The sequence below is a fragment of the Rhinolophus sinicus genome, linkage group LG11 (genome assembly GCF_036562045.2).
Source record: "Rhinolophus sinicus isolate RSC01 linkage group LG11, ASM3656204v1, whole genome shotgun sequence".
NCBI lineage: Eukaryota > Metazoa > Chordata > Mammalia > Chiroptera > Rhinolophidae > Rhinolophus > Rhinolophus sinicus.
In genome coordinates this window covers 32,163,899-32,187,316 of record NC_133760.1, presented here as the reverse complement: position 1 = coordinate 32,187,316, position 23,418 = coordinate 32,163,899, and the positions used below count along the sequence as shown (strand labels likewise).

Genomic DNA, 23,418 nt, shown 5'->3' with positions numbered 1-23,418 from the left:
GGGATTCCCTTAAATTGTATTCTGTGTTTAAACTGCTTATTTACCAAATATTGAGGTAACGTAACATAATCATCTCTGATAGGTGCTAAAGTAGGGAATTTGACTTTTGCCTTCCAGACTAGTTGAAGAGGTGAAAGATAATTATATATTCAAAGACTGATTATAGATGTTTAAAAGAGGGTAGATTTAAGCTCAGTACAAGGAAGAATTTACTATTCATGTTTGAAGGGAGGTGACAATCCTGAATGTATTAAGCAGAGGCCATTTAAGTTCTTTGAGATATCCTAGAGAAAATGAGTTTGATCAGATTGAGCAAAAGGAGACTTTATCTCTAAATCTTTGGCTTGGGAAAAAAATTCCCTTTTCTCTATTTCTATCTGTGAACTTAATGGATTATTAGTGGATGAATTGACAGGAGTTATTCTTAATTTCTCTCTGTTTCCACGTGCTCTTCCCCTCATCACCCTCTGTCCCTTTAACCTATTTTGTTTTTCCTCATCACACTTGTCACTGTCTGATATTATATATTTATTGTTTATTTGCTGTCCCCCCACTAGAAGGTAAACTTCTTTGAAGCAAATAATTTGTTGACTACTGTATGCCTGGTACATAGTTGGCACTCAGTAAACATTTGCTAAATCTTTATATAAAAATTAATATATATGTATAAATAGCTATAAAGTTTCTTGTAAAAAAATACAGAAAAGTATAAGAAGAGAATTTAAATTGGAAGAATTTTATCAACAACAACATATACCCCTGAGCAGTGTGCTTCATTGAGTTCATGTTAAAGTTTGAGGTGCTTTGGCCCAATCAAGCCAGTAAACAATGGAGGTTTAACTCCATCTTTTTGTTTTTTGTTTTTAACACCAAAGATGTTGGTAAGGAAGGATGGCTCCATAAGGATTACCTCTGGGAACACAGAATTCAGAGCCAAATAATAGGCCCTTCTGTTATCTGGGAGAATCTCTTTTTTACCTCCTGTAATTGGTGATATATAATTAGGCCTGCAGATTACTTCTGAACACTGCCATACAATGCACTTCATTTAGCTGGGCTTATGGAGATTAGATCATGTACAGGAAGCTGGCTCCTTGGTTACTGAACTCCACAGAAGAGTTGGGAGGCTTAAGGAGTGTGAAAATTTAGGGTTGATTTAAAGGGACAGGGTTCTTTGGAAAAGCACAGAGATTTTTCCACCTTGTGCCTCCATGGCCTTTCGTTTCCCCTAAATAGCATTGATTCATACATCAATACTTTCTGTAAATAAGGGCCTCTTTAAGCTTCTCTTTTCTCATCCTTTAAAACAGGGCTGTGAATACAGAATTTGTGAGATTGTTATAATTTAAATGAGATAACTCTTTAAAGAATCAACCATAATATCTAGAAGATAAAAATCCTAGCATCATTCCTGGAACATGTACTAAGAGTGTAATCATTTTCAGTTCTTCTTCTTTTGTCATCGTTATCACTGTCCACACTATCAGGCTTTAATTTATTATAACAGAATTACATTTTGAAATCCTATTATGTTTGACTGGAGTGTTGAATAGCATTTTGCACTTCTTAAGGTATTTTAAGTTATCCACCTTGAATTATTGTTATTATAATTGGTTTACTTGTTTTATTTTTCCTGCTAAATCACAAACATGACTCTTATTCATATTTGTAATCACTAAAGCACCTAGCACAGTACTTTGATCCCAGCGGGTATTAAAAAAAGGTTTGTTGAATGCTTTTTAAAAGATACAGCTAAAATATGTATCATAATTATTGTTAATAAAAACCAGCATTCTCACACTTTCAACCCTACCCTGTTTCACCGAAAATAAGACCTAGCCGGACAATCAGCTCTAATATGTCTTTTGGAGCAAAAATTAATATAAGACCCGATCTTATATAAGACCCGGTTTTATTTTACTATTTCACTTATTTTACTTATAGTAAAATAAGACCAGGTCTTAATATTAATTTTTGCTCCAAAAGACACATTAGAGCTGATTGTCCGGCTAGGTCTTATTTTTGGGGAAACACGGTATAATGCCAGTGCAGGTAGGTACACAGCATAACTTCTCTGAACGTTTATTAATTTGGAGAGAATAGGACATGCCATTGTAGTAGTAGTTACATCTTAAGAGTGACAAATCTAGAGCAAGCTATGTTTCTGTTTTTTCCCCTTAGATCTAGTTTTAACTTTTTCTAGTTGGCATTAATCGCTTGTTAGTTCTTCAGCACAGGGCCGTCAGCAGTAAGATAATTATTGTACAGATGATTAATAGACAGATTAGGAGACTCAAAGGTAGGAAAATAAGGTGTCAGAAAATGGGTTAATTTACCCATTTCGCCCAGCAGTTCTTCAGGCTGCACACACACAGGGCTGCAGTCCAGTCTCCCTCCTGTTTCCGCCTGTCAATCTCAAATGGTTTCATTAGCCTTAGAGCTGAAGTTGTTCGCTTAGGCCTAGAGTGTTGCTTAAGGTAAGACTCAAAGCCCAGCTGATAATTGTATGTTGAGTCCCATTCCTCTGGCCTTGCAGTCACAGTACCTCTCACCTTTTCCTTTTCCCTAGGTGTACGTGGTCGGGAATGAACCTTTAACAGTTTTGATGGATTCTCTGCTTCCCGTCCTGGGGGCGCTCTTTTCTCTCTACTGTTTTACGAAGCAGAGTGTGTCCCACATAAGGTAAACAACCAGAGAACCTTAATTGTTTATAAATAGCAAAGTCTTTTTTTCCCCACATTGTTCTTGTTCTTATTTTGAATATGACTTATGCCACCTTGTAATTGTTTTTTTCTTTCAAAGCCAGGAAAACATTTGAGGATCCTCTGATATTCTGCTCATTAGAAAAGAGAGCTTTGCAAATTGCAGGGGGTTGGACGTAGTTTTTAGAATGACTTTCCTCAGCCTCTGTCCTAGACAATCAGAGATGAAGTCTGTTTCCATGTATGACCATGCCACTGTTTGATCAGTGAGAAACACTGGAATTACATGTCTAGGAAGGAGGAGATAGAGGATGGATCATCACTGCCTTGTGGGGCGTTGAAATCAAGCTTGGGAAATCTGGATCTGAATGTGGCACTGTGTAATTTAGGCTTGGATTTGGGATTAGTGCTGCGCAATGTTGTTTGCAAGGAAGGGGTTTCTTAGTTACCCAGAAGGTAATCTTTTGTATTGGAATTTAAGTAGGACTCATATTGTATCAGCTCTATTTTCACAGCTATTTATATTGTTTCTTCCTCCTTATAAGAGTTTATATCCTCTCTAAAATTCTACAGAATTCTGATTTTTGGTGTTTAGAAATCCCCCTGTGTGATCTGATATACAGCAATGGTACCTTCTTCGTTGGGTTATTACAAAGACTAACTGCATTAAACTGTTAAGCATTGTCCCCGGCGAATAGTAAGCTGTCATCATCATCATCAAATGGTGAAGGGAAGTGCAGTTGACCCTTGAACAACATGGGTTTGAACTGCGCGGGTCCACTTATACATGGATGTTTTTCAATAAATACCTGTACTGTTTTTGAGCCCTGGTTGGGAGTCTGTAGGTGTGAAAGGCCGACTGTATGCATTAATCTATGCCATTTTATATAAGGGACTTGAAAACCTTTAGATTAGGGTATTTGCAGGGGGTCCTGGAACCAAATCCTTGTGGGTTGTAAGTTTTGAGGGGAGTCAAAACTTAAAGTTTTGGGGGAGTCAAAAGTCATACATGGATTTTCGACTGTGTGGGGGTCGGCGTACCTAACCCCATGTTGTTCATGGGTCAGTTGTACTTAGTCTTGCATAGTAGCCAAAGCTTACATACTGCCTTTGACACTCTAATTTTCACTTAGTGCCTCATTATAAGCCATAGCCATAAGGGTAGTGACAATAGAAAGTAGGGTGGAAGATGGAGACTATAAATATGTGAATTTGGCTTTAAAGGCCACCCATATAATAACTCTTGCTTTAGTTTTGAAACCCAAGTCCCCACAGCACTATCTTGTCCACATCAGAGACTGAGACGGAAGAAGCAAACGTTTATTCCATTCCTCTTCTAGTTGACTGGCACCGATAAAAGGGGGTGAGGAATCAGCAAGAATTTGTTGGTGTGCTGTTTCTTGGTCACAAGCTATTGGTCCCATTGATAGTAGATGGTTTTATCAGAGTAAACTTTCTTTCTCAGTGCCTGATTCAGAGGTAATGGGTACGCTTGGAATTACACACACACACACACACACACACACACACACACACACACACATTCACGTGGGACTTATATGTCATATCAAGGTTGCTTCTAGAGGCAGAGATCAGTCAGTCACTCATTGAATTTCAGGATATTTTATTCTGCAATTCACAAGAAGCATACTTTCCACTCCTGTGCTTGAGTAGTGCTAGGTGACTGTGCCAGCATTCAGAATGCAGTGGAACCTGACAGTCTTTCTTTCTTTCTTTTTTTATGTTAGCATGTCAGATGTGTAGAGAAAGATGACAAGCTCATTTATAACCGTTTTTTTCTGCCAGGTCCCTTTGCCAAGAGATCTTATTATGGATTCTGGGGAAACTGGAGAGGAAGAAGGCAATTGCCAGCCTGAAAGGATTTGCAGGGTTGGACAAATCTGTACCTTCTTTCCATTCTCTGTGTCAGTTTAGAGCTGCCACTCAAGGTGGCATTATGATTACTATCAAAGAGGCCATTTGGTGAGTCCACCCATCATTGACTGTCTTTCTTCAGATTTGATTGTACCCAAAAGGCCATTCTGGGACTTGTCCACTAAGGGGCGCTGATAGAAAGGAAACCAGAAACTCAAGCCGCTGAGGTGCTGTTGTTTAAAATCTCTAAATGAAATGTCAGCTTTAAGTAATTCTCTAGGTTTTACCTACATGCTAGCTAATAGTAGGTGCAGTTTACTGGAGCCTCACAGCTCTGCATCACAACAAGCCGACTTCCTTCACAAAGTCTTTGCTAGTGAATTAGAGTACAGGGCAGACACATGTTCACCCTCGCGCCAATGCTATTTCTGACTCTCAAAATGTGTGTGTTCAGAATCAGACTTACTCCTAATGGAAATTGCCTGATAGCTATCTTTTATGGCAACTTTATGATGGGGTTTTGTTTCTCCTAGGGATTGATTAGAAGGTGCTTAATAAATGCTAGTGAAATGGATATTTTATTTCTCCAGCATCTCACCAGTGTATTTTAAATTATTTCTGTTTTCTGGGTGATATGTGTAGATGTTATTACCTCAGAATATAAGTTCTTGTTGATCAGAGTCATATGGTATTTAACTGGTGGCAACTACTCTATTTAGATTTCATATCACATTCAAAATGCTGCTGTTTATTAAAGTGTTTAATATTTTTATTCATGGTTAATGTTAAGTTTTAGAACACTCAATATGGTGAACTAGAGGAAAATAGGAAAAAAGAGACATTGATTGCAAACAGTACAAAATCAATTTACTGAGAGTTGTTGAGCGTTAGTAGACTTTGTGGTTATAACTATGCATATGACCCTGAACTGAAAAAGTTTTAAAATTTTTGTCATTTTTATTTAAAAAATACTTTGGAACAATTTAACCTGGGACCAATGTAGTGACTATAGAGAGAATTTTATAGTTTCCCTTCATGGTAGGAAAAACAGCGAATAGGCAGTGCGTGAGTGAATCTCCATCCATGGCCAGGTCCTTAGCGTGGGGTCTCTACATGGGCTTCTAGGGGCCTATACTCCCCTTGAAATTACACACAGGAAATGTTTCTACATGCATATGTGGATTTTTTTCTCCTGAAAATAGAGTCCATACTTCCATTAGATACTTAAAACACTTCATGTCTCCAAAAAGTTGACACTGAGAGAGTATTTATTCTTCATGAATCTTTTCCCTGTCTGAGGAAATAACTATGCAGGACATGGCAGCCTAGCATCTGAGAATAAATACTTTTTATTCTCATGGAATATTTGCATGGAGTAACAGGAAAATAATTTAAAAAATTTTTTTTAGATCTTTCTAACAATTTGCTGTATGGAAATAACGTTACTTTAGGATATTATTAATGGGGTTTCAAAAAAAATATCTCTGAGTGATCAGTCTTACCAAGATAAATCTGACTCCACATTGCAGTGATGGAGATGAAGAGGAAGCACTGTACCAGAAGGTGTCCTCAGAACAGTGTCAGGTAGAGCATCTTGGGGACTTGCTGTCCCACTGCCAGGAATGTGGTTTGGCCGGTGACTTCTTCATCTTCTGCTTGAAGGTAAGAACTACATATTCGTTCATGGTCAGCTTTATTCCAGGGCAGTATTGGGAGCCCCTTTGAATTTTCAAGGCAGTTATAATTTTAGGTTCTACATTTAGGTCCTATTACAAGAAATGATCTGAGGACATAAGGGTAATTTATTTTTCAGTAGGTTTAATAAAAAGAAGACACTTAACTTCAGCAGTACGCATATGATTGAATGACTGCACTGAAATTTTAGAGATGACCAAAGCAGAACTATTGATCTATGAAAGGGTTAATTTTGCTCTGTGTTGACAGTAAGAACTCTTTTGAAGTTAATAGCAGGTTTTACAGCTACAGAGTAATCCCTTATCCTTTTTGTTGTTTTGTCAGGTAGGTGGGAAGGAGAATTAGTAGCTCTGCCTCTCTCATTTCATTTTGTAGCCACTTGAAACCTTTTCTGGGTTTGTTTCTTTAGTACTGGTGGTTGTGCTTCCTTTTGTCATAATTTCCAACAGTAACTGTGCCCCATAACAATACTCCTTATTTGCACTGTTTGAGACCATAAAGCCAGGTGATCTCTGATTCCCTGTCCTCCAGCTCTGCCTTCTCTGTTGTTTCCCTAAATAAAGTGTCTATTCTAAGAGAATGTTTGTGGAGTTTAAGGTTGGTGTAGGTATGGGAGAACGCAAGGAGGGAATTAGGGCTAACACTTCTGGAATTTGAAGTAAGGGGTACTTTTTAATGTCTTCTCACCTTCCATGTTCACATCCATCTCCCTGTCCAGTCACTCATTGTAAATAACATTAAAAGAATACGAGGTCTGACAATTAAGTTCGCAAACTCATCCTAGAAAAAGTACTACATACCTCATTGCTGAATATCAGTATGGTCACCTTTGAAGTACTTCCCTTGGGAAGCTATGCACTAATGCCAGCGCCAAGTCCACCCTTCAAAGCAATTTTGGAATTCTTTTTCTGGAATGGCCATCAGAGCTGTCGTCATATTACCCTTGATGTCCTGAGTGTCATCAAAATGTCTTCCTTTCAATATTTCCTTTATCTTTGGGTAAAGAAGGAAGTCATTGGGGACCAGATCAGGTGAGTAGGGAGGGTGTTCTAATACAGTTATTTGTTTACTGACTAAAAACTCCCTCACAGACAGTGCTGTGTGAGCTGGTGCATTGCCATGATGCAAGAGCCATGAATTGTTGGTGAAAAGTTCAAGTCGTCTAACTTTTTCATGCAGCCTTTTCAGCACTTCCAAATAGTAAACTTGGTTAACTGTTTGTCCAGTTGGTACAAATTCATAATGAATAATCCCTCTGATATCAAAAAAGGTTAGCAACATCGTTGCAACAAGTTTGCAAACTTAATTGTCAGACCTCGTAATTTAAGAAGTGATCTCCCTGACTAATTTAGTACCCATCTGGTACTATATATAGTTATTACCATATTATTGACTATATTTCCTATGCCTTACTTTACATTCCTGTGACTATTTTGTAACTACCAATTTGTACTTCTTAATGCCTTCACCTTTTTTACCCTGTCCCGCAATCTCCTTCCATCTATCACCCCAATAAATCTAGTACCCATCTGACACTATACATAGTTATTAGGTTGGTGCAAAAATGATTGCAGTTTAAAAGGTTAAAAATAATTGCAAAAAACACAATTACTTTTGCACCAACCTAATATTATGGTATTGTTAATTATATTCCTTAGGTTATACCCTACATCCATCCCCATGACTACTTTGTAATAACCAATTTGTACTTCTTCATCCCTTCCTATTCTCAACCCCCTTCCCATCTGGCAACCATCAAAATGTTCTCTGTATCTATGAGTTTGTTTCTGTTTAGTTTGTTTGTTTATTTTGTTCTTTAGATTCCACATATAAGCAAAATCACATTGCATCTGACTTTCACTATCTGACATACTCCACTCAGAACAGTACACTCCAGGTCCATTCATGCTGCTGCAGATGGCAAGAATCCATTCCCTACCATGGCCGAGCAATATTCCATTGTATATATGTACGACCTCCTCTTTATCCATTGTTCCTTCGACAGACACCCAGGCTGCTTAAGTATCTGGCCATTGTAAACAATGCTGCAATGAACATACGGATGCACATGTTCCCTTGAAGTAGTGTTTTGGGTTTCTTCAGATAAATACCCAGAAATGGGATTATTGGGTCCTTCTTTGTTACTAGTTATAGCCTTTGTTTTAAAGTCTATTTTGTCTGGTATAAGTATTGCTACCACAGTTTTTTTTTTTCCTTTCTATTTTCATGAAATATCTTTTTCCATCCCTTTACTTTCAGTCTGTGTGGTTTTTGATCTGTAGTGAGTCTTATAAGCGGCATATGTAAGGGTCTTGTTTTCTTGGATAACAGCCACCCTATCTTTTGATTGGAACATTTAATCCATTTAAATTTAAAGTAATTATTGATAGATATGTAGTTACTGCAATTTTATTATTCATATTTTGCACCTTTTTTTTTTTTTTTGTCTTGAAGTCCCTGTAACATTCCTTCTAATATTGGTTTGGTGGTGAGGAACTTCTATAGCTTTTTCTTGCCTGGGAAGCTCTTTATCCTTCAATTCTAAATGATAGCTTTGCTGGGTAGAATAATTTTGATTGTAGGTACTTGTTTTTCATCACTTTGAATATAGTTCCTCCCAATTCCTTCTGGCCTGCAAAGTTTCTGTTGAGAAATCAGCTGATAGTCTTATGGGAGCTCCCTGTAGGCAACTGTTTATCTCTTGCTGCTTTCAAGGTTCTTTCTTAGTCTTTAACCTTTGGCATTTTAATTATAATATGTCTAGGTGTGGGCCTGTTTGGATTCATCTTGTTTGGGACTCTCTGCACTTCCTGGGCTTGTACATCTATTTCCTTTGCCAAGTTAGGGAAGTTTTCAGTCATTATTTCTTCAAATAGGTTTTCAATCCTTGCTTTCTCTCTTCTTCTGGTACCTCTATGATGTGAATGTTGGTACGCTTGATGTTGTCCCAGAAGCCCGTTAAACTCTCCTCATTTTTTTGGATTCTGTTTTTTTTTTGCTGTTCTGATTGGGTGTTTCTTGCTACTGATCTTCAAATCGCTGATTCAATCCTCTGCTTCATCTAATCTACTTTGATACCCTCTAATGTAGTCTTCATTTCAGTTATTGTCTTTATTTCTGACTGGTTCTTTTTTATGTTTTCTATTTCCATTTTTATGTTTCCTAGCTCTTTGTCGAAGTTCTCCCAGAGATCATTGAGCATCCTTATAACCAGTGTTTGGAAGTTGGCATCTGGTAGATTGCTTGTCTCCATTTTGTGTAGTTCTTTTTCTAGAGCTTTGTTCTGTTCTTTTATTTGGGAAATGTTTCTTTGTCTCCCCATTTTGGCTGCCTCCCTGTGTTTGTTTTTATGTAGGGTTGCTGTGCTTCCCGGTCTTAGTAGAGTGGCCTTATATAGTAAGTGTCTGCACTACCTAGTGGTGCAGTCTCCCTGATCACCAGAGCCAGGTGCTCCAGGCTTGTCCTTTGTGTGGATTGTGTGTGCCCTCCTCTCATAGTTGAGACTTGATTGCTGTTTGCATGTCAGTGGAAGTGGTTGACCCTCAGGCTGATTGGTTATGAGGACTGGCTGTGAGTACAGTGGAGGAGCTTTGTGCAGTGGCTGACCTTACAGAGCAGGGTTTGCTCTAGTGGGCCTCTGGTGCCAACCCAGTCTGCCCTTTGGTGTATCGTCCTTGGAGGTGACTGGGTGATGCTCTGGCCCAGTCCAAAGCTGGCCACTGGGCCTGCCAGCCCCAGGGCTTCCTGGGAAGGGACCTGCTGCAGGCCAAGTTTAGCTGCAGTCTGTGCCTGCCCAGGGCCACCTGGCATGAAATGCAAAGCAATCCAGAGATGGCCACCGCTCGTGCTGTGCTGCAGGGGCCTTGAGAGTCCAAGCAGCAAACCAAGGCCAGCTGTTGCTAGTGCTGGGCTTAAGGCTGCTCAGCCAGAGATATGAGATATACCAAAGCCAGATGCTGCTTGTTTGGGTTTTGTGAACCTTTGAGAGATTTTGGGAATGTCTGCTGCATGATTCAAGGCAGGCTGTTTATAAGGAAAAGCCACTGGTAATGGCTTGGGTGTGCGGAAAAGTTGGGTGGGGTGGGGTCTCAGGGCATCATTAGGGGAGGACAGACAAAAGATGATAGCCAGTTTGATGGAGACTCAGATATGGTGTCTGCCTACGTCTGCACACAGGGAGTGGGAGGGCTCAACAAAGAAACACTGGCTTCCATCAGCTTCTCCTTGTGGCAGAAAGCTGCCTCTTAAGCCCTCACCCTGAAGCTAGACAATTCAGTTCCTCCTCATATGTCCCTGGTGCCTTTTGACCTGCTGCCCCAGGGTTGGAGCTCGGAGTAAGTGAGACTGTCACTGAGTAATTACGTGCATGATCCATTTAAGCGGAACCCCTGGGAGTGTATCTGCCCTCCGTCTCACTCAGCCATAGTCTCTGCTGGTTTTCACAGCCAGAAGTTATGGGGACTTCTCTCCTCGGCACTGAAACCCTGGGCTGGGGAGGAGCTGGGACCCCTGCTCCTCAGGGGGGGACCTCCACAGCTGAGATATTTCTGGTTTTTTAATTGTCAGACATAGGTGTGGGACTAGCCCTTTCTGTGTCTCTGCCCCTCCTAACAGCCTCGAGGTTTCTTCTTTGTATGTCTGTAGTTGTAGGGCTTTGTTTCAGCTAGACTTCAGGCGATTTTCAATTATGGTTGTTCTGTGGTTTAGTTGTAATTGATGGTCCTGAGAGGAGGTGAGCACAGCGTTTACCTACTCCACCATGTTGACTGGATATCCTGAAGCAGGTTTTTCTATCTGAATCTCTTGGGTAGAAATGAAGGAATGGTCAAAGCTTCTTTCTGAGTCTTTTGTTTCTTAATAACTAGCTTAAAATCAGTATTTCAAAATGGGAGCTTCAGGGTGGCAAAACTGGTTCCCTTTATCTGCAATGTATATTTTTCACTCCACATTGTTTTTGAGATTGCTTTATATTGACACCCATATAGATCTAGTTCATTTACTTCAACTGGTGAAATATGATAAATACATCACAATTTATTTTTTTATTGCTGGATGTTTTCATTTCCAGTTTTTGGCTATTATAAATAATGCTACAGCAAACACAGACTAGTGCTTTAAATGCACATTTCAAATAGAGTTTTTTAGCTGTTTTTGAAGCTCTTAGTTATGTGGATTTTTTTTCTTTTCCCCCACACTGATAGGAGTTGACTCATGTGGCCGTGGAAAATGAAGCAGAGTTAAAAACGAAGCCCTACTCCAGCAAAAGCCTCTTGGAATTAGAGCAGCACCAGACTCTTCTGGTGGAAAACCAAGAGCAGAAGCTGCTGGTCCTACAGCTGATGGCTGTTCTGTGCGAGAGAATGTCTGAGCAGATATTCACAAACATCACTCAGGTCAGTGGCTGTCACATTCTGGATGGTAGTTGTCCATTTTGATTTCTTTATATCCTTTCCAAAAAATATTACTCAGCATGTGGTTTGATGACACCTGCATCAGTGTTACCTGGAATGCTGGTTAAACATGCAAATTACTGAGCTCACGCACACCAGACCAAAACTTGGGAATCCACATTTTTAATAAGCTCCTGAGGTAATTCTCAAGCATATAAAACTTTAAGAACTGTTTTAAATATTACATATTATATCACAGTGGTTTTCAACTTTTGGTGCAAATAAAATCATCTGGATTCTTTTTCAAGATATTGATGCCTGGTCCACTTTTAGAAATTCTGATTCAGCCTGTCTTCGTTAATGCCTGGGCATCTGTATTTTTTTTAAAGCTCCATGGATGATTCTCGTTTACATCAAAAGTTGAGAATGATAGAGACTCAAATTTGGTAAAAAATCTCTAATGAATAATAAAGCTTGAATTTTACAGGTCTTCTAACTCACAGCTTATCTCCACAACAGCCTGTGAAGTTTTAAGACATTTAAAAAAATGCTTTCCGAGTAGAGTAACTGTGTGAATCAATGCTGAATTTTATTGGCTCAGAAATTTTTACCAGTTTTCTTTTTTAATAGGAGATAAAAAATAATAACACATAGGCAGTACAGTTGCCATGTTTTACCATTTTACCAGAATTAGTTGTTGCTTGGTTGGGGAATAATCAGTTGTGAGATGGTATGATTGTCACGCTTAAATCTGATTCTGCCGCTCTTTGTATCCTTCTCATTGTCATCTGTCTTCCGGTGTTGCTAAGCAGCATTTCAGTACAGCTCCTGCTGAGAAAATTTGCAGCTGCCTGTCAGCTCTGACTTATCATGACTGTTTAATGAGAATTATGGTCATGATTTCTTTCCTGCCCTCTTATTCCTTCAGTTCACTGACCCTGTGTTACTCAATAGGATGATTTGTTTCTCCTGTGTTTATATCAGTTCCCTAAAGACTTTTTCACACAGACCTTATGTTTTTGTCTCAGGATGCTAGTTGGAAGGGGAAATGGTCTAAAAACTGATATGACTTGAGCTTTTGCACTTACCTCCCTTTAGTCCTAATTAAGGAACAATGTTTTTAGGCTGATGCAGAAATGATTTGTTCCATTAAATTACCCTTCAGCTAAGGTTCAAGTATATCAAGGACAAAAAGAACCACCAAAAAAGTTAAACTGCATTTAGTAATCTTATTGCTAGTGATAATTTTGGTATGGTATTTTAAAATACACACACATATGGGTAAGTTATAAGTAATAAATGTTACAGTAATTTTGTTAATATCATTGGGAACCGAGATTTTCAGTAGAAGAAAAAGTGTTATAAAATTAAAGAATGTGAATAAAAACCCTATAATATTTAATTTCAGTTGGAAGAGTATGAACTCATGGTTTATTTTTCTCTTTTTTAAAAATAGATGACTTCTAGCTCAGTCCACTATCAGTGCCAAGAAGCAGTGACAACCCAGTAGCAATAAGCATACTTTGTGCCAGCTTATAGTTTCTAAACACCATTTCCTACTGAAAGAACACAAATCTGTTGGATTAAAGATTTATTTGTGGTCTCGGATGGGAACGATACACTGTAGGCCTCGGGGCATCTTGTTGTACCTGAATACAAGGAAGCTATCTGAGATTAATAGTCACGGCAGTAGCACCCAGGGGCCAATGTGAAGGGGCTGCCATTGGCCTTAGCACATTTTGAGCATGAAAAAGAATAATGCCTGCAATGGATTGAAACACATCAAAGTTAGAAAAATCTGAGTTCCCACAAAAAAATCCCTTGCAGGACATCTTTGGAGGTTGCTAGGGCATCAGTTCATTATTTTGTAAGTTGATAAATGAAGGCAAAGAATAAAGCATTTATCTTGTCTTACCTTCAGAACTGTATTTCAGTGTAATGAAGTAGTCGATGAAGGAAAAAATTTCTTTATACAAGAATCACAGCTAAAAAAATTCAGAGAGAAATAGAAAATTACATTTTGCAATCCCCTAATGAAATAATGGATCTAGGTAACAATCATCAATGTCTGCTAAAACCATTAGGAGTACTGTATGTATAATGAATGTAACTAGGCCAAATACACCTGAACCAACTGGTCCTCCCCCCCGCCAGGATTTTATTATGAAAACTTTCAAGTTTGAAAGAATTTTATAATGAATACCTATATACCCACCACCTAGATCCTGCTATTAGTATTTTGTTATAGTTACTTTATCGTATACTACTAATCCATGCTATCATCTGTCTAGCCATCTCATTTTTGATGGATTTCGGGGCTAATGCAGATATCAGTAGATGACCCCTAAATATTTCAGGATGGACAGATTGATCTTACCATCACCATAAGTAGACAAGCAGACCTTATATGCCTCCTGATGTAATGCAATAGGAAGTACGCAGCACCGCCTGCCAAGGGTTCTTACAAAAAAATATTAAAATTAAAAAAACCCAAACGTGAATCTGAATCTAATCAAGGAAACTCAGGACAGAAGAGCAAGTTAATGCCATGAGGAAACAATTGGCCAAATCCAGAATGTGGGAAATTCTACAATGCAAATGACCCAGCTTCTTCATCAAATAAATGGCGTGAAAAGGGAACAAGGTTGTTGTTGTTTAAAAGGGACTGAAGGGACTATCAACTAAATGTAGTGTGTGGATCCTGATTAAAACAAACCAAGACATTTTGAACAGTCATGAACTAAGTATTAGAAGATACAGGGATTGTTATTGGGTGTAATCATGGTATGGTGGTCACACACGCTCATTGTAAAGACATATAAACAACATAGAAGTGCAAAATTTAAAAATTAGGGACTTCTGATTAAAGATGGTGTATTGTTGAACATGTGTGTTTATCTGCACTCTCTGGCAACAACCATAGGGACCAACAGAACGGGAAAAGAGAGACAGTAAATAAAAGAGAACAAAAACATTAGGAAACTGGAAAACAGTAGCTGATTTAGCAACTTCAGGAAATGGAAAGCTAAGTGCCTGCATGGGAGAAGTCAAGAAGCAAAACACTATGTTTCAATAAAACTGTTAAAATTTTTTTTTGAACAGAAAAAAAAAGCAAGCTACTTCTCACTGCAGAACCCTGGACGGACTGGAGGCCCTACCTAAGCTCTAAAGCTGAAGTTGAATTTAGAGCTTAAAACAGGTTGAAAGGCTCTACTAGCTTCAGTAGACCCCCTTGATTCTTTCTTCAGCTGTGTACAATCACCTTCCCTCCCCTCCCCAGCAAAAGACTGGAGGTTTATTCTTGAGAGAGATCTAGAATTGGATGGTAGTAGCAAACTGAAAAACTGGAGGGTTAAGCTGACAGTGAGGCTTCCAGCCCCCTTCCCCTCAGTTACCAGAATGTTGGCAGCAGGTTTATACATCCTCATAGGATTATTTTGAGGATTAAGTGAGTTAATACCTGTAATGTGTCAGAATGGTACCTGGTAAATAGTAAATGCTTAATGTCATTATTAACCAGCTAAATCATTAAAAGTAGTTGCCTTTGTAGAGCCAGAATCAAATGGGGGAAATGAGATAGGGCACTGCTATATTTTCATTATAAACTTTCAGGAATATTTGGCTTTTTAAATCATGCACCTTTACAAAAAAATTTAAGTAAAAAGTAAAAGTCTCTCCCCCCTCCCTGCAATATACATAAATTCTAGAACAGACTTCAGCCACATACCTATCCTTGTGGCTGACAGCCTCACCAAAATCACAGGAAATGAGTAGTAGGGGGAGGTGCTGTTGTCCAAACCAGTGTGGTGGTTTTGTTGTTACAAGAAAGTTTGGGGGAAAGCTGGCTATCATGCCATTTAACAGCTCCTAGGGATTTTTTTTTTTATATATAGACACACATAGAAAGTTTCCTTTGTAACAAAAATGGGATGATATTACTTATTTTGCATCATATATGTATATGATATATATATGTATGTGATATATATACTAATGTAACATATATATACATATATATATATTATGTATCGTAGAGAGGAACTTAGCAAAAGAAGGCTAGATAGTTCTATTTCAGTAATTTATGCTGGTGCTGAAATAGAAGCTTCCAATAAACAAGGAGTGCTTTAGAAAACTCCTTGAAGGCAACAATAGGTGACCCAAGATGGCAGATGCAGCAGTTTCTCTAGAAAGGACCAGTGTCCTTAACTTCAAGTATCAATCAAGTCCTATGCTAGAGAGGGCGGTGAAAATTGCCATAATCAGCATTGTTCATTTTAGTAAGTAGAACTTTTAATAACCTTTATAGCTTCCTGCCTTGCTCCAAAAGACAAGTGTTAACAAGCCAAGATTTTACTTTAAGCTTGCAATAAAGATTCTAGCATAGCATGTGATTTGCCCAGAGAGTTGAATACGTAAGCTTGCATGGTTTTTAGAGGCTTATTATGACCTATCTCAGCCGTCCCATTTTCAAAATTACTTTTCCCTTTTGAGCCATTAATCTTAAATGTGTGTGTGTGCGTGCACGTGCACGCGCACGTGTCTGTCTGTGTGTGTATATTACGTGTGTATGCTACCTTTTATTCAAAGGTATTTCTACTTAAGGTGATTGATCCACATGCAGTTAAAAAAATGCTGCTGACCAAATTAATTCCATGTAACGCTTAGTTGTTAGCCAAATGCTGTGTAAAATCTTATATATGAATAATCTTAATCCTTTAAAAATATTTGATACTTAGAAAAATGATTAGATCATTTGTACAGATTGTTTGAGGACACTGGCTTCCAGATAAAATTGGATGCCTCTTTGCTTACTGGAATTAGATTGTCAGAACGGCAGTCTAACGGGTGGGGGAAGGAATCCTTGAGGAGGAAATCTCATTAGGAGAAGCTGATCTAGGACCCTCCAAGATGGTCAGAAAGTAACACATCATTTTTTATTTTAATTTCCTGGCAAAATTCATGGAAGTGAAGGAAGTTGGATTAGTATGTTAAAACTTTTGAGAAGGAATACATGGGCTTTCTCACTTACTGACTGTATGGCCTTGAGCAGATAATCTCTTTAAGACTCAGATTCTTCATCTCAAAATGAGGATAAGAGTACCAACCTCCTAGAGTTAATATGAGACCTCAGTGAGATTGTGCATGTGAAACACTGAGCGCCATGCCTGCTACATAGTATCAGTTGTTCTGGAATGTTCTTGCTATCATGGTGTTGTGTGGAAGAGGATGAGGGTGTGGAGAGGTAAGATGTAAGGGGAATGTTGCGATTTTTTTTCTTACTCCTCATGATTCTAAATCCCATTTCTGTGGTAGGTGGTGGACTTTGTAGCAGCAACCCTGCAGCGAGCATGTGCAAGCTTGGCCCACCAGGCAGAGAGCACGGTGGAGTCACAGACCCTGAGCATGTCCATGGGCCTGGTGGCTGTGATGCTGGGAGGAGCTGTTCAGGTGAGTTGCAGGCATGACCCAAACCTGAATGGAAGGAGGGAGAAAAGAAAGAGAAGAGAAAAACCTCTTATTTCCCCTCCGCACCCTTGTGAGAAATAAGAATGGATATTGCATTTGCACATGGAAAAACCAAGATAAACAAGTCAGGTTGTTAATGAGAATTGTCTCCAAAGTAGATGACAAGAAAATTGTGCCACTTCTACTTGGTCACCTGCTTAGACTTCACCATCAGAAGGGAAGAGCCCTTTGTGACCTGGCATAAGCTTGATTTGGAAACACCTGGCACAGTATTTTGTATCCATGGAGAATACTGAATTCTCTGACCCTCACTGTAAAGGCGCTCCAAAGCTGGTCCCACTATTGTGGTCCGGGGAAAACCTTTGTAACCTGCTGGTTATTTGGGACTCCATCTGCTTTGCATAGTTACATTTTTGCACAAGATTCATTGTTCCACCTATATCTTGTAGCAAGTTAAAGCTTTGTTTCCAGTGTATAGATCTTCTACGTACTTAATTTATAATCTTTTAATTTAGTCACAAAAAATATTTACTGTATGCTTGCTGTGTGCCAGATACTGAGCTAAGGTGCTGGAAATACAGCAGTGGACAAAGCAGACATGGTACCTACCCTCATGAAACTTATAGTCCAGTAAGGGAGTCAGATACCAAATAACTATTCATAAAATAGACTTGGAATTGAATGAAGTGCCTCAAAAGAGAAGTGGAGGCTACCAAGAGAACATATTATCCAACCTAGGCTGGGAAGGTCTTCACTGAGGAATTGTAAGTTTAAGCTAAGACTTGAATGATGGATAGGAATTTGGGAGTCTGTGGTGCCGATGAAGGAAACTCTTCCAAATAAAACACCCTGTACAAATGTTGGGAAGCAGAAAAGAGCTTGGAATACTTGAGACACTGATTGAAGGCTGGTATAGCTAAAATGTAGAGACCAGGGGTCAAAGTAGTGCCAAACAAGGTGGGAAGGTAGGCACATGTGTGAGAGCAGTTAATTACATAGCACAGTAGTTCCGCAGACTACAAGAGGCAGAATGGGCTTAGTGCAAGTATTAAATCTAACCTGAAATCATACTGGCCATAATTCTTAGCAATGAGCAGAGAACCCTCTGGCAATGGATTTTTGAGTTTGAGAATTCAAATCTGATACTCATTCTTGATATGTTAGTATTTGCCTCTCGCTAGCCTGTCCTTAAGGGGAAAAGGAATCTTATTTGGGCCTGTTGTTAACATGAAGTCCATTTCTTGGTAAATTTACTTGGTATTTCTAATTTTATATTTACCATGTAGTTTGAGAAAAACATTTTTGGTTCAGTTTCTAGAGTTGTGTTACATCCTTGCATTTGTACTTTCAAGGAGGGATTTACTCATGCAGTAGTTTTTGTTAAATTATATTGTTATTGGATTTAGTTGACCTGATTGATTTTGTTGTTGAGGATTAATTTGAATACTCTTTGTTTACATGAGAGTGTGATTTTTTGTGTGTGGCTTTTCTTTAATTTGACACTTACCATTGTAAACTTCATCCCAAATGGAAAATGGAACACAGATATCTCTAGTTTCCTTTCTAGAAGCCCATTGTTGGGGGGTTGGTAGTATAAATTAGTCATGGTCTAAGAGTGATTCACCTGACTTACGCAAATATACATCCCTTACCTGTCCCTGCCCTTCCCTGAGACATCCTGACTCACTGATTGCATCCTGAACTCTGACTTTGCAGTTATCGTACTTAAGTGAACATATGAGTAAACACATCACCCCATACTTTTGCCCTAAATTTATTATTTTTTCTGTTTCGTTCATGGATTTATAGGTGGCTTGTAGAGTAATGCTGGGTTTTCTGTCTTTGTAATGGGAAAAAGTCACAATTCTGAACTATGTTTTCAGATAATCATTGTCAGGCTTAGGATTTTTTGCTTCAGCGTCTAGAAAAATTATTGTGTACCTATTCCCAATTATGATTCATTGTTTTAGCTAATGAAACAGAATCTAATAGCATTTGAACCTTTCTGTCCTTTCTAATTTATATAATTAAGGTGATTATTAGAGCAAAGTGTCTGGGAAGAGCAGTTAATTTGGAGAAAGTGTAAGCTTATGACTTCTAACAAGACATCTGTAATTCCAAACTCATTTTCTAAATTTCAAGGTTTGTCATCAGTAAAAGTAGTATGATGTTGGTAACTTCCCTGTCCCCTCCCCTGAGGAAGCCGTTTCTGCCTGACATTCCTGGGCCCGTCAGGTCCTCTGAAGCCCTGCTGCACAGAGCTGACCTGAGCTTTGAGGTGCAGGTGCTGGGGCTGGGGCGTGAACCCCAATCTTGAGATCTCGTACCACATTTTATGAGAGGATCGTAGAGTGAACTCATTGAAGAGATATTTATCAAGTGCCTTTTTGCCCTCATGGAGCTTACCTTCTAGTGGTTGTGATTCATCTGAGGAATTCTTAATAATTTTTTTTAAAGATTTTTATATCTTATGTCTGTCTTTATGTATAGCTCATACAGGGCATGTTGTGTGCTGACTTAGATCAAAATACCACTGGTAAATAAATTCAGTGACATTATGCAAGTAAGGATCCAGACATGTAAAGTGGTCAGCTAAATATCTGAAACATAAGTGATATACAGAAATGAGAACACAAAGAATAAATGTATTTTTCAGAATTAGGAATTTTTAGGTCAGAATTTTATTGCTGGAAGAGACCCTTGGATTCTTCCAAAATAGTGATTTTCACTGGAGCCTGATAAGGCAGGATGAGGGTGATGCCTGCCCTGGAGGGGAGCTTGTGAAGTCTCAGGTGGGGCTTTTCAGTGTCCACTGCCCTTCTCTGGCTGTCCTGTCAGTTCTTATGTTTCTCTTAGAAGCACCTCCCACCCCCCTCACTCCTGGCCCCACCAGTCCAACCCTCAGGTCCTAAATTGAAGTCTTGCAGAAATTTCGAACAACTCACACAACTCACCTTCTAACTGGTTCACTCCTGACACCCTGAAAGAAATCATAGGTGTGGGCTGACATGGCTCTGCTCATTCCATTCCTGAAGCATTGCAGAAACTCTGAAAGAGAGGCCGCCAGATAAAGGAATCTGTCACTCACTGAGGGCTGCTCCTTCAGGCCTCAGGGCTTTTACACAGAATTCTGAGATCTGTGCTGAGAAGCAGTGACAGGAGTAGAAATGAGGGCTTTATGGTCTGTTCTCAATTTTGATGGTGGCCCCAGGTAACCCTTGAAAAATAATTAGCATTTTAGTGTTTCCGTTTCCTCATCTACCAATTAAGTGACTATTATTTTATATTTCAAATTTTTGAACATTTATGAACAAATAGTTGGTACCTATAGTCTTAGATTTCCTGGGCTATTCTAATGGTGGGAAATCTGCAGGGTTTGAAGCTGAAAGTAAGCATTGCTTTAATTGCCTTGTCAACTATTTGATTCATAATCCACCTTACCTGCCCATGCTGATTAGAGAAGTTACCCAGTTTAATAAGATGAATCCCCCAATGACCAAGAAGTTTGAAAACAGAGAGAAAAAACGTTTTGTTTTTTTAATAGACTTTAGTTTTAGAGCAGTTTTAGGTGCACAGAAAAATTGAGTGGGCAGCACAGAGGTTTCCCGTATACCTGCCCCCACGCGTGCTATCAACATCCTGTAACAGAGTGGTGCGTTACAGTCCATGAGCCTACATTGATCCATCACTATCACCTAAAGCCCAGAGTTTACATTATGTTCACTCATGGTGTTGTACACTCTGGGTTTTAACTAATGTGTATTGACCTGTATCTACCATATGTAATGGTACAAATCCTCTGTGCTCTGTCGAGTCATCCTTCCCTCCCCCTAAAAACCGCTGATCTGTCTCCACGGTTTTGTTTTTCCCAGAATGTTATATAGTCAGAATCATTCCAGACTGGCGTCTTTCACTTAGTAATATGTATTTAAGGCGCCTCCATGTCTTTTGTGGTTTGATAGTTCATTTCTTTTTAGTGCCGAAGAATATTCCATTGTCTAGATGTATCACAATTTACTCATCCATTCACCTACTGAAGGGTATTCTGATTGCTCCCATGTTTGGCAGTTATGAATAAAGCTGTTATAAATATCTCTGTGTGTAGGTTTGTGTATGGACATAAGTTTTCAACTCATTTGGGTAAATAACAGGGAGCATGGTGGCTGGAATGTATGGTAAGAGTGTGTCTAGTTTTGTAAGAAACTGTCAAACTATCTTGTAGAAGTGGCTGTACCATTATGCATTCCCACCATCAATGTATGAGAATTCCTTTTGCTCCATATCCTCACCAGCATTTGGTCTTGTCAGTGGTTTAGGTTTTAGTTGTCCTAGTACCGTGTTTCCCCGAAAATAAGACCTAGCTGGACAGTCAGCTCTAATGCGTCTTTTGGAGCAAAAATTAATATAAGACCCGGTATTATATTTATTATATTATATTATATTATATTATATTATATTATATTATATTATATTATATTATATTATATTAGACTCGGTCTTATAGTAAAATAAGACTGGGTCTTATATTAATTTTTGCTCCAAAAGACACATTAGAGCTGATTGTCTGGCTAGGTCTTATTTTTGGGGAAACATGGTAGGTGTGTAGTGATATTCCGTTGTTTTAATATGTAATTCCTTGATGGCATAGAATGTCGAGCATTTCTTCATATGCTATATATCTGTGTATCCTCTTTAGTGAGATATCTATTCAGGTCTTTTGCCCATTTTTAAATTAGGTTGTTTCCTTATTGTTGAGTTTTAAGAATTATTTGAGTAGTTTAGACTACTGTGCTTTATCAGATGTGTCTTTTGTAAATATTTTCTCCTAGTCTGTGGCTTGTCTTCTCTTTCTCTTAACTTTGTCTTTTGCAGAGCAGAAGTTTTTTAATTTTAATAAAGTCTAGCTTATCAATTATTTCTTTCATAGGTTTCTTTCCTTGGTATTTTATAAAAAAGTCATCACCATACCCAAGGTCATCGAGATTTTTCTGTGTTATCTTGGAACTTCATCATTTTGCATTTTACATTTAGGTCTATAATCCATTTTGAGTAAATTTTTGTAATGGTGTAAGGTCTGTGTCTAAATTCGTGTGTTTTTTTTTGTTGTTTTTTTTTGTATGTGAATGTCCAGTTGTTCCAGCACCATTTGTTAAAAAGCCTGTTTTTTCTCCATTGTACTGCCTTTGGTCCTTTGTCAAAGATCAGTTGACTATATTTAGTAAGTCTATTTCTGGGATCACTATTCTGATCCATTGGTCTATTTGTCTTGTTGTTTTGTGGTTTTTTTAGAAGAAATTGTTGTAGATAACAGAAATGAAAAAGAGACTATATTCTGTAGATATAAGTAATATTCCCATTTCAGATGCTTAAAGGAAAAACAAAGGTCCATCATACTACAGAGGCACTGAATGAAGTGCAGCATAATGATAACACTAGCAAAATTGTTCTAAAATGTATTTTCTAGTTCCACATAGTTACTGATAAAAGTGATCCTTTTTGTAGATAACATATACCTTTACTCTAGACATATATATTCTCCTCTCCCCTTAAAATATAGTAGCATAGGAACGATCAGTTGTTTTACACGTGAAGATAAGCTGACACATGTTGCGGAACTAGAAGTTCTACCTTATGTCAATTTTGCGTTAGTTCCTAATTGTTTAAACAAAGAAATCTGAGGGGAGTGAATTGTGAAATTCTACAGGTACAAACCTGTCGTGTGCCTCAAGTTTTCATTTACTTGGGAGGAACGTGGTAGGGAAAATGAACAATAACAGTTCTGTGGACTGAATAGTGTAAAATGAGAACACTATATAGGTCCTATGAAAACAGTTATGTAGTTGGTTAATTCGTTGGTTGGTTAGATAATGAAATGAGTGAATGAGTAAGTAATAAATACTCTGCCTTGTTCAGAAGGATCTAAGACCCTCAAGGTTTTCAAATTATCAGGGCCTCATGAAGCCTCATATAATACTTTTTCCAATATTTTCAAACAGAAAAGAATCATCCCTGCTTCTTGTCTCTCCACTGACTGCACACACACCTTTCCTTGTAAGGCCTATGGCATTATTACAGTAAAGCTTCTGGAGAGAATAAAATCTTATGTAATTTTCACTCCCACTTTCTGTGAGAAAATTCCTTTTTGCCAATTACTGTTCCATTCCTTTCCAGACCTATGGTGCCCTTGTACGCTGACCAGCCACTTTAGATCAAATAGTTAAGAACGGCTTTATTCGTTCAAGTGTGACCACGTAGGGTATTGGGTAAGAGTGTGGACTCTGGAGCCAGAC

At 38.5% G+C, this 23,418-nt stretch overlaps 1 protein-coding gene across 1 annotated transcript in view; it reads left to right on the top strand.

Moving 5' to 3' along the window:
• The window catches only part of TANGO6 (transport and golgi organization 6 homolog), a 140,603-nt gene that overhangs the window by 29,668 nt on the left and 87,517 nt on the right, over positions 1-23,418 (top strand). The window contains exons 8-12 of the mRNA XM_019756706.2: positions 2,570-2,682; positions 4,509-4,685; positions 6,107-6,239; positions 11,474-11,665; positions 16,976-17,110. Of these exons, the coding sequence (XP_019612265.2) occupies positions 2,570-2,682; positions 4,509-4,685; positions 6,107-6,239; positions 11,474-11,665; positions 16,976-17,110 (750 nt within the window). The remainder of the gene's footprint in view (positions 1-2,569; positions 2,683-4,508; positions 4,686-6,106; positions 6,240-11,473; positions 11,666-16,975; positions 17,111-23,418) is intronic.